This window comes from Mastigoproctus giganteus, chromosome 9, assembly GCF_048544385.1.
Source record: "Mastigoproctus giganteus isolate SK-2022 chromosome 9, ASM4854438v1, whole genome shotgun sequence".
In the NCBI taxonomy this organism is placed as follows: Eukaryota; Metazoa; Arthropoda; class Arachnida; order Uropygi; family Thelyphonidae; genus Mastigoproctus; species Mastigoproctus giganteus.
In genome coordinates, this window is record NC_143583.1 from 143,193,109 (window position 1) to 143,205,800 (window position 12,692).

Below are 12,692 nucleotides of genomic sequence, written 5' to 3' on the forward strand. Positions count from 1 at the left end.
TTTAGATGCAAAATACTAAACGAGTATTTTGCATCTACATTCACACAGGAGGAATTATTCGGAATGCTATAGGTGAAGTAGACTCTGGCAGTGAGCTAGATGATTTTGTAATAACTGAGAGGAAAGTGGAGGAGAAATTGTTGAGGATAAACATAAAAAGGCACCCGGGGTGTCTGGGATCTATCCAGTTATATTAAAGGAGGCAGCAAAGGAAGTAAGCAAACCCTTAGGCATAATTACGAGAGCTTCTTGACTCAGGGGAGAAAAGGGTGCAAAATGTGACCCCAATTCACAAAGGAGGATCAAAGGCTGACACAAGTAATTATAGACCTGTGAGTTTAACTTCTGTTCCAGGAAAATTAATGGAGGCACTGCAGGATCATCTAGATAAGACTTCAGTTATAACTCGGACACAGCATGGTTTTGTTAAGGGAAAGTCTTGCCTGACCAATCTGATTGGATACTATGATGCAGTCACAAAAGAACTGGATGCAGGGAATAACTTTGATATTATATATTTGGATCTTAGAAAGGCTTTTGATACTGTTGCACATGGAAGACTTCTGCACAAATCGGAACAGTGTGGCACTGGAGGCAAATTGCTGTTATGGATAAAGGGATGGTTGTTTTCTGTATTTATAAATGATATTGAAAATTTAAGGAAAGATCCTGTTGCACCAGCAACAGGATCCGGAAAGGTTGAGCAGATGGGCTGAGAGGTGGCAAATGAAGTTTAACATTGACAAATGTAAAGTACTACATATGGGAAACAGTAACCCCAGAGTAACATATCAACTCTGTGGTACTACACTGACAGTGGTAGAGAATGAAAATAACCTGTGGGTGCAGGCAGATATGAAGTTTTCTGAGCAGTACAGATGGGCTGCAAGAGTAGCTCATGGTGTCTTGTCAATGATAATCAGGAATGTTTCTAGCAGGGATAAGGAGGTGATTATTCCCTTGTATAAGACAATGGTCAGGACACATCTTGAGTACTGTATACAGATCTGGAGGCCTCATTTCAAGAAGGATGTAGAGCTGCTGGAACGAGTACAGAGAAGGGCAACAAGATTAGTGAATGGAACAAAGGGTTGCTCTTACAAAGAAAGGCTTAAATTTTGCAAATTACACTGTCTGGAGACTAGGCAGCGAGGTGATTGATAGAGGTGTATAAAGCCTTGAATGGTTTGAGCATGCTCAATGCTGATGGGATTCTTCCTCTTGCTCAGAATAATCACCCGAGAGGGCATAAATTCAAATTGAGGAAAGGCAGATGTAGGATAGATGTGCGGAAATTTGCCTTTAGCCAGCGGGTAGTTGGTTGGTGGAACAGACTTCCATCCCTTGTTGGGGAAGTTGATAGCCTAAATAAATTTAAGGCTCAGCTGGACAGGTATTTTGAATGAACGGAGGGGTGAAATGGGAATGGGTTTTTTTTTTGGCTGATGCTGCATAAGCTTGCTTTTTTGCATCATATGCCTCTATTAATGTTATGCTAGTCAAGCAGAATTTAACTTCTGAGCTATTACAGAAACATGATTATTTCATGATATTAATAATCGAGAATTATGTCCTTGTAATTTTCAACTTATCAGGAGGGATAAAGATTAAAAAAAAAAAAAAAAAAAGGCAGGAGAGTAGCACTATTTATAGATAAAAACCTTATTATACTGTAAAGTTTGAAATTGGTGGAATTTGAGTAAAGGTAAAATGGAAAGTAGGTAAAATCATCATATTGATAATAATATTATAATTAACCCCCTCCCCCCATATTGGTTTTTACTTAAAATAAACTAGAAGTAGTAATGGAATTAATTTGATGTCCATATTAACTCAGTTAAATGGACATAAAATTATAGTGGTGGGCGATTTTAATAATGTACCATTTTAATGGGACTCAAGTAGCGGTAAAGTAGTAAATTAATCCTTGAGAAATCTTACCAGGCCAGTCATTTGCTAAATATGTTTTTAAGACTTAATTTAATACAAAGAAATAATCTACCAATTAGAGGGAAAAACGTACTAGACCTTGTATTTTCAAACTTTGAAATTATGGTGAATTATATTGAAAAATAATTATTTTAACTGTGATCACTCTCCCTTAAATTGGGTTTGTTATTACAAACCAAATTAAATAAACTTCGAGATATTAAAGAATATTTTGATTTTAAAAATACTAACTGGAATATAGTTAGATGGACTATCTCTCATTTAGCTTGGAATAATTTCTATGATATAAAAGATACTGATATAAGATATCTAAAAAGATATCTTAACACATAATTTGACAAATGTTATTGAACAAACTGTTCCTATTAAGACAAAAATTGTAATGAATGTCAAGTACCCTACTTGGTTTAACAAGTTCAAGAAAAGTAACGATATTATAGATTACAGTAGATTTTATTTTTTTTTGGAACGAAGTGAAATACAGAATAAGACTTGCCTATAAAAAATACCTATCCTCAATAGGGTAAAAAAAAAAAAAAAAAAAAAAAAGGTAAAAAGCAGCCATTATCAACCCACTGCAGGATGGAAGCCTCCTCAACAATTCATACTCAGGGATCCTCAATAGAATCCTCAGTAATCACAAAAAAAAAAAAAAAACAAACCCACCAATTTATTTTGGAATCATTGGACTAAATATAAAATGCAATCAAATATAGAAAAAAAAAAAAAAAATACATCATTACCAAATATGAAAGAATTTATAGAATGTTTTGAAAAAAACTGTTCATTAAAAAATAATAAAAGTAATAATAATCTTACTCTGAAGAATATCCTGGTGGAACAGAATAATAATCTTACTCTGAAGAATATCCTGGTGGAAAATGATTATATATGTAATTTTGAAATTAGCCCAGATAATCCATGAAACAAATCTTTTAAGATTCATTTCCATGAAAGAAATGAGTTGTTGATGTTACTGGAGTTTGCACTATATTGGTCTTAAAACATATTTTAAAAAAAATAAACAGGTCTTAAAGCAATTAATCTATGTAATTTACTTTTGGTCCATACAAACTCCAGTAATGTCAACAACATTTCATGTCAGAATTAGCAATAGTACATGTGAAATGTTATGAACATTTACAGAACATATGTACTTGGAAGTTCACAGAACCGATTCGGTTAGGAAGGATTGATGAAACTGTGAAAATAGACAAAACTGTCCTTACAAAACCAAAAAAAAAAAAAAAAAAAGTGGCTTTTTTGTATGTATGAACATGAATCAAAATTGTCATATTTGACATTTGTTAAAAACCGAGATGCCAAGCAGGTACCATTATAATATCATGAATGGCTAGCCTACAAGCAAATCGAAAATATAACAGGAAAGAATTAGCCATTTACCAGAGAAACACAATGGAATTGCTAAATCCTACACGAAAAGATGATTGAGGGTCATATCGATGGATATCTGTGGAAGAAAAGGTACGGGTGCAATTTAGGTGATGCTTTTCAAACCATCATAAAGCCAAATAAAATGCAGAAATCCATTTTGATGTGGTTAGTGTTTTGTTTTAATTTTTCATTTAGTTCTACAAATTATGAATCTTTTTTCAGATGATTATTATTTATACAAATTCTTTTTATTTTGTATTTTGTTCTAGTTGTCAAAATTTGGGGAAGGATAGTTGCAGGATAGTATGGAAGTTTGCCTTCAATCAGCAGGTGGTTGATTGTTCGAAAAAAGGCTTCCATCTGTTGTGAAAGTGGATGGATTGAACAAATTCAAGGGAGCACTGGACAAATTCCTGGATGGGCGGACTGTTTTTTTTTTTTTTTTTTTTTGGCAGATACTATGTAAGCTTGCTTTCTTGCTTCTTGCACCATTTGCCATTACCACTACTATTGTTACTACCTGTGACAGGGAGAGAGCAGGAGAGGAGATAATTTTAGTGTAATTTTAGCTGTCTTCCTGGGAGTTTTTCCAGGATTCCTTTATTTCATGTGTCACACTGCCTTCATTTTAACTTCTCCAAATGAGTTTTATAAGGTTTTGGTTACCGATGAAGTCAGAGTTTTCAGTGGCTCTTAAAATAATCGAATTTTGATTTCTAATTTGGGCAACAGATGAAGACCTGAAAAAATGAGCAACAGTAGAGGGAGCAATTCCAGAAGTATGTAGATATGAATAGTAAGATTTATGTTCCATTCAGAAGGAAAGAGGACAGGAAGCAGAATTTTTGGCCACAAATTGCAAAATAATGATGGGGGACAAGAGATAAAGGAGACACTTGGAGCTCATCCATTTTAGTAATTTTTTCATTTTGAACATTTTTAACTTTTCATTATCCCTAAGATAGTCATGTTCTCAACGGCACTCCATTTACGTAGGATTTACACATAGCATGTTTTGTGATTTTTTACTATTAGATTGGAATAAGAAAATTCCCATTCTTTACATAATTGATGCAAGATATCCAAGGAAGAATTGAAAGCAATTAGAAGCATGTTCCTGAGAGTTTGTAGGAACTTGACTGAAGTTGGCCAGGCAAGAAGAATGCAATGAGGGATCTGAAGGAATTTGGGTTGAAGTGATTTGGGTATTAGCAAGCACAGTGAGGTCTGCACTCTGATGTATCATGTTTCACACCTATGGCCAGAATGAACTCACAGTCAGACAAGGCAAGAAATAAATGTCACTTTTATTGAGCATTCATAACCGCAGCCCTTTTCCTAGGATAGTTTCATGGTTGGTTTGCTGAAGAAGTGGTGACATCGAAATAAAAAAAAAACCCACAGCATTTAACAGTCTTTCATATCATGCATAATTCCAAAGACACCCATAAGATACCAACTTTATATCCCTAAATGTGAAGATGACTTTCTTTCCACCAAGTATAAACTCTTTATTGCATCATTTCAGATCAAGGTGTTATAGCAGCCAACTATAGGCTCACCTTCAGTCATATTTTAGGCAATCAACTATGTAGATGAGTAAAATAAAAAGCTAACAAGAGCCCTGGATGGTTGTCATCACACAGCAGATATCTTATGTATATTTCCTTTTTATTTTTCTATTTTTATTCTCCCTCCCAGAAAAGCATGCTGGGACTTGGATATAAGGAAAATATGAAAGTAAAATAAAAAGTATATGATCTATTTTTAAAACAAAACAACAGATGAAGAGATGCATACGGCTTTTATATACATATATGTTCTTGATTTGTACAAACAATTAAAACTGATGACAGTGATAGGAATAATCATACAACATGGTGAATGCAAGAATGACAATATATACAATGAACAGGGAGGTTCATATAGCTACAGTGATACATTGTTACAATAGTAAAACCAATTTTGTGATACAATTTGCATTCTTAATGTCATGTTACATTTTCTACCTTCACTGATGAAATATCAGTAACATCAATATATGCAGAATCCAAGAAAAGCTCTTCCTGTCGTTCAGCAAGATACCTGCAAAAAATTTTCTTATATTAAACTCTTTGACAGAGTAACTAAAAATTACATACTGTAATTTTTAATTAATTAATTACATACTGTAAAAAAAAAGGAGTTACACAACTGTAACTCTTTTTTTTTTTTTTTTTTTTTTCAACATTTACCATATAATTCATTAAACTTCTTTTTTTTTTTTTCATAACAGTGAAGAATCTACTATTCTACCCATTTCTGGGCAACAAATCTGGGCAACAATGATGCCCAGATTTGTAATAACCTTTTAATTTACTTATTTCAATTTCAGCCCACTCTCAATAGCATATTAACTCATTACTATTATACCTGTATATTACATCATTATGATTAAATTATATTTTACTGTCAACTTCATTTTTGGGTGGAATTCCTTTAATTATTATTTTTTTAAGAGAACAACAAGCCTTCTAGCCTATAAGATAATACTATGGGAACTAACTATATTAGAAGCAAAGAAAAAATATAGTTGCTTAGATCAGTGTTTTCCAACCATGCTCTGCAAGTACTCTTCACTTGGGATTCTATACTCAGAAATAAATTTTTACTTAATTTAGATAAAAGTATTTTGTGTGTATATATGAGTGAAATCTTACTGAGTTTTCTGGATCATTTTTATGCTAATAAAAAAATATATACACACAACAATTTGGCTGTTCAAAAATATTCCCTAAATTAGGGTTTATTTTTGGTGCTCCACAGTCTACTGAAGGTTCAGAAATACCAGATTAGATTACGTCACAAAATTATACACTCCCTAGCCCAAGTGGAGAATTGCTCATCTGTTAGAAACAACCATGTCCTCCAGATTTATGCTGTATCCTTTTTAATGTCAGTCATAGCATCACTTTGCATACACAAACCTAAGGCATACAAGCAAATTGTTGATGTAATATGAACAGTATGCTTTGAGCAGGAACATTAGTAATTTCCAAAGGGCCCTAAATCTACAGTGCTTAGCCATCTAGAGCGTCTCTACAGGCAACTGCCAGATTAGGGTGTCTTGAGGAAGGCCATGTCCACAGTATTCCCCACCTGGTAAACAACAAGTGAAAGAAGAATTTCCAAGCAAAAATAAATTCAACGATATGACTATATTGAAAAGAAATGAACAGCTTGTTTCAAGCAAGACAGTGTTTAAAAAAAATCACATAATATCACATAAATCACAAAAAATCACATAATTAAAAAATTAACATAACATTTCTGTATTCAGAGTCCCTTGCCTCGTGAATTAAATGGAAATAGCAATGTATGGTATCAGGAACACAGATTTTTGTGGAATGCCACATGGTCTTAACAAAGATAGTTCTAACAATGACAGTAGGATAAGAGAACTGCAACATGCAAGTTTAGATCCCACATGCACTGCTTCAATGGTTAAAGGTAGGATGAATCAATCATGCTCTGGGGAATACCTATTTCCGGGAAAGGATAATGTGTTCCAGTTCTTTATGGTTAAAGAAACACAATACTGAATTATAACATGTCCTGCCTCAGCTCCCAGTCTAGTCAGGAAAAGTGTTTCAGTGTTTCTTACATGAAAGACTACTGTTGGAAGCAAATCTGGAATTCTTCTGGAAGAATTGTAAGTACACTGGTGTTCAAAGAAAGTGCATCACCCCTTAAAATTGTAATTGTTGTCCGAACATAAGTATATGGCAATATTTCTTACAGATTGCATTAAATAAGTTTGCCACGCATAAGTGATGATGTAATATTGCATCAGCTGTTACTTTCAGCTATATAAGCACGCTCTCCAAGAGTTGCAGTCATTCATTCCATGCTTGTGTAAGGATGGTGAGTTACGTGCAGTTGACGCTACGAAGAAAGAGTGCTACTGTTGCTTTACGTGAGGAAGGATGTTCTTCCCATCATATTGCTTAGGGTGTCTTGTAATCGGTCGACAGAGTAGATTTCTTTCCAAACTCAAGAATACTGGTTCTGCTGATAGGAGGAAAAAAAGGAACCGGACACAAGTGAGTCTCTATGCCAAAACAGGACTGTGTTTTGAAGCGCTTATGCCTTAAAAAACCGTAAAGCTTCTTCGTGTAAGCTGAAAAGAGAATGGGAAGAACATGGAGGAGTGATAGCAAGTGCATTAACAGTCAGAAGACGCCTCTTCAAAAATGGACTTGTAGCCCATCACCCTAAGAAGAAGTCCCTCCTCACACAAAAAATGAAAAAGGCCCGATTAATATAAGGAGCATGTCAAATGGACCCCGAGCAGTGGAAGTCAGTTATTTTCTCGGATGAGAAGAAATTCAACCTGCATGGCTCTGATGGGAGATAAACGATTCGCCGTTCACATGGTGAAGAATACCATCCAGACTGTATGGTGTCTACAGTGAAATTCCCTACCAGCCAAATGATATGGGGGTGCATTTCGTATCATCTGCAGTTTATAAAAGGTCCTGTAAATGCCAATGGATACCTGGCTATATTGGAAGGCAAATTGCTGCCAACCATTAGAGGCCATTTCAACCTGCCAAGTAACTGCATCTTTCAGGACGACTCTGCTCATTGTAATCGGGCAAAAAGTGTCAGTAGGCACTCCTGTAGTTATTCTAGATTCATTTCTGCATTAGAGGTTTGACAGTAATGTGTTTACATGTGTTACAGGTGAAAAAATGGTTGGAAGAACGGTCCATTACAACTCTTAGCTGGCCAGGAAACAGCCTTAGAACTGTTGGCATCGTGTGGAATCTGCAGTTGCCAGAAAGAAACCAAAGACCCTTTGTGAACTTCAGGAAGCCATAATTCATGTTTGGAACCATGAACTATCAGTTGATTATCTTCAGAAACTGATCTTGTCAATGCCTCGACGATGTGCTGCTGTCATCAGGACCAGAGGCAGTTCAACTAAATATTAGTTTTCACCTGGTGAACTTTTCATTTTGTTTTCCATTTAAAATGATATGGCAATACTGAAGCAAACTGAAGGCCTCTGATAACATTTCAGAAGGTTGCAAATGCTAATTTTGGAATATTTTGAGAGCACCTGTCAAATATAACTTAAATTTGCCTTAACTATTAATACATGTCTTTTGTTATATATTTCTATTTGTGATGCTAGTCATTAATGTAACATACCACCACAAAAAAGGGTTAGAAATGTGGAATTCTTAGGTGATGCACTTTCTTTGAACACCAGTGTATGCATTACCAGAGTCGACCAGTATCACATTGTATAACAGCAATTTTAAAGGTTAGAGGTGATCAAACTTGTTAGTGACCATAATTCACTTTTCTTTAATTTGAGTTTTTAAAGAAATGGTTAGGCTGCACATAAAGGGTTAGACATATTTGGAACAGCTTTTCAAAATTAGCAGGGACCTGCTTTTCTATTTAAAAGAAGTTGTACAAACAACTTTTGATTAGCAAACTGCAAAATACATAGGACTTATTGATAATTATTTTACCACTCAAATTTTAATTAAAATTAAAAGCATACACGGTTTTATAGTATATAACTGTATTACGCTACATTAAAAAATATAGACTTACACACTCACTTCACTTAAACTATTCAGTAAAGGGGTCTTGTGCCCTTTCTTCACAGATTCCACAACATATGATTTAATGCAGAAATATTATTTTCTACTGCAGTTGGAAGAACTTCAGGAAAATCAATGCAGTGTATCCTGCCTTCTAGTTCTGGGTTTCCTGGCATACAAGCACATTAAGGAGAGTGCAATAGTAGATGATAAAATTACAGCAAACCCCCGCTATTTGCAGGGGTTACGTTGCTGAGAAATGCTGCGAATACCGAAAACGCGAATACTGAGTTATGGCTCCCATAGTAGTAAAGGGGTTCCGTTCCAAAGTATGAAATCTTAGCCAGAAAAACTAGTCTAAAATTTTGTCTATGTATATATTATATGTACCTTCATAATATGACTATGTGCTGTCTATATACAAGCATATGGCATTGAAATGAAAATAAGAAACAATTTAATATTAAATGTAATATTTATTAGACATTTCAAACAAATCTTTCAAACCAGCGCCTTTGCTAGCTAAAAAACTTATCCCGCCAGTGCTATCACCAGTTTCACTAAAGTGTTGATAAAGGAGTTTTGCCTTTTCACAAATGATGAGTGAACTTAACGGAATTTTATTTTGAGTTCGGTCTTCTATCCACAGATTTAAAGCCTTTTCCATTTTTTCTAATTTAACATCACGAGTTACAGAGCAAATTTTTGAAGCAATTAGCGCGTTTTCACGGACACTATGGCGGATTTTTTCTTCCAATTTCTTGATTGATCGTACTGTTGGCTCATTGATTTTATAATGTTTTGCCACTGAGGAGACACTTTCACCATTAGAAATTTTATCTAATAACTCAATTTTATTCGCTAATGTCATCACCTTCTTTGATATTTTCACATTTCTCTTGTTATTCGTAGCCATATTTTTGTACGGGTTAGAAAGAATTGTCCACAATAAAGTCACTTTCTTTTATTAACACACTCGAAAAAGTCTGTTTTACACTGCAAAACGGTAGATTTATCACTTTTGTAAGCATATCAATTTATAAATTGATAAATTTATTCAGTTTATAAGCATATAAATTAAAAGCAAACAACGAAACCTTCCACGACAAGCGCATAGCACATACTGAACAAGGATTAGCGAGAAACATCCACGCTCGCGATTTTGTCACCCTTCTCCCCCCACCCACTGAGCGCTGTTTTGACCGGGAAAGATAATTTTAGCCACGTCCATGTTTTTTTTTATGGTTTTTTTTTATGGTGGAAAATGTTCACGGCGCTTTAAAATTCACATTTTTTAAGGTTTCATTTTATATTAAATCAGCGACCGCGAATACAGATACCACGAATAGCGAGGGTTTACTGTAATCCCATTAATTTCATCATCTACTATTGCATCATCTTGTTATTGTTCTGTTTGTGGGAGACTATCTCTGCATCAGTTAAATGTAATCTACTAATTTCAGCATTGCTATCAACATTTAAAAACGTCAAATAAAACTGATTTAGTTAAGCTTAAGGCTGAATTAATAATATTTCTGTTATTAGTGTTAGCAGCAGCAAAAGATGCAAGAAAATAAACTTATATAGCATTAACCAAAAAAAAAAAAAAAAAAAAAAGAAAGAAAGAAAATTTCCATTTCACCTAACCATTTTCTCCATTAATTTATCTCTTTCTTCCTTGGATTCATTCAAACTATCCACTTACACAACACAACAGATGGAAGCTCATTCCAGCAATCAACCACCTGTTAGTTCAAGGCAAATTTCCACGTATCTATTCTGCAACCATCCTTCCTCAATTTGAAATTAATGTTCCCTCATGTACATAACTAAGCAAGAGAAAGAACCCCTTCAGCACTGAGTTTACCCAAGCCATCCAATGCCTTAAACACCTTAATCAGATCACAACGCAGGCACCTAGTCTCCAGTTGCTGCAATGTTAAAACTGAAGCCTTTCTTGGTAAGGGCACCCCTTTCTCGCCCTTCTCCGTACTTGTTCCAATAGCTCTATATCCATCCTAAAATGAGGCCTCCAGACCTGTATGCAGTACTCAAGGTGTGGCCTGACCATTATCTTATACAACAGGATAATCACCTCCTTATCTCTGCTAGCAAAATTCCTGTATATTATTGACAAAACTGCATGAGCTCAGCAGCCTGCACAATTATCTTTAGGTCCTTTTCATTTTCCACTAACACACAGTTTGGTATGTTACTCTGGGACAGGGGTGGGGAACCTGCGGCCTTTTGTCTATTTCTCTCAAATGCAAAATCCACCTTTTATTTCATGACATGATTATCAAACTCAAAATATCTTTAAGGTAAATTTTATATATATCGTTATACTTCTTATATAAATTAGTGTTCATTTACGTCATACATTAGCAAAGGAAACAAAAATATTGGATAGATTGATAGAGGACAAAACAAAGTGAAGAGGTAAAGTTATTTATATCGATAACTGGGTAGTTAGCAAGAGACCTGTGAGTGGCAACTCAGTAACTGGCAAACTGGCAACCATCCAGTGATTTGCATCACAGGCCTGAGAGCTTCTTAAGAAAGAATTGTAACTTGTTAAAGAAAATGTATGAGTTAAATAAAATGTATGCATTGCCTTTTCTAGTTAAGGAAAATAATAATGAATTATATATTAAAGTAAATACAAAATAAAGTATTTATTCTAATTCACTAATCTTTACAGAATATTATTGTTTCCCATATAGATGATATGGCATCACTTCTACTTGAAACTGAACTTCATTTGGCAACGTTACCTTTCTTATAGTGATGACTCATCTCACTGACTGCTGTCAGTATCGGTGGACATACCGGTCATTCTCCCCAGTGCCATCAGTTTCCAGTGCTTGTTTCCTTTAAAATTGAATCTTTAATCAATCTGTGTATTTCATTTTTAATTTTTACTGTTTACTCGATATGTCAAGAAATAAGAAAAGAGCATTAAAGGAGGAAAAGAGAGCATTCAATGAAGAATGGGAATTGCAGTATTGCATCATTGCAGTGAACGATAAAATTATGTGTTTGCTCTGTGACGCCATATTGGCAACAGTGACGAAATATAATGCATATCAGCACTATGCAACTCATAAGGACAACAAATATGCTAAACTAGAAGGAGAAGCTCAAAAGTCTGCACATAAGAAAATGAAAGATGAAAAGCAGCAGCAGCAGCAACAAGTATTCAAAACTAGGTCAGGACAAGCAATGATATCACTGAAGTGACAAAAAGTAGCATATATACTTGGAAGAAGAGGTAAGCCATTTAGTGATATGGAAACCATAAAAGAATGCATTATTGAAGTTATGGGATGTTTAGATTCAGCTAAGGTTAAGAAGGACAAACAACTACTTCTTTCAAGGACCATAACTGATCAGCAACATGAATTAGCCCACAATATAACAGAACAACTTCATGCAATATGCCAAAGTGAAGTAATAATATGCCATTTATTATTTGATCACATTGGATGAATCCACTGACATTACCGACTCAGTGCAGGTGTTATTTTTTATTTGTGTTATAATTGTGGATTTTCATTGTCATCAGGGATTATTGACTTGGGGTATCCTTACTGCTAAGACACGTGAAATTGATATCTTCACTATCTTCAAAGAAAAATGCCGTGAAGCGAAACGGAATTTATGTATTTAGTAAGGGTATGCGCAGATGCCATACCTTCCATGAGAGGAAAACATGGAGGATTTGTTGAGTTCCTACATAAAGAATTG

The 12,692-nt window shown here is 34.7% G+C and overlaps 1 protein-coding gene across 4 annotated transcripts in view; it reads right to left on the reverse strand.

Annotated features, from left to right (window-relative positions):
• Positions 1 to 5,255: 5,255 nt before the first annotated feature.
• The window catches only part of msl-3 (male-specific lethal 3), a 229,436-nt gene continuing 221,999 nt past the window's right edge, over positions 5,256 to 12,692 (reverse strand). For all 4 annotated transcript variants that reach the window (XM_090382007.1, XM_090382005.1, XM_090382004.1 and 1 more), the window contains one exon: positions 5,256 to 5,430. In XM_090382007.1, coding sequence (XP_090238133.1) covers positions 5,337 to 5,430 — 94 coding nt within the window. In that variant the 3' untranslated portion in view covers positions 5,256 to 5,336. The remainder of the gene's footprint in view (positions 5,431 to 12,692) is intronic.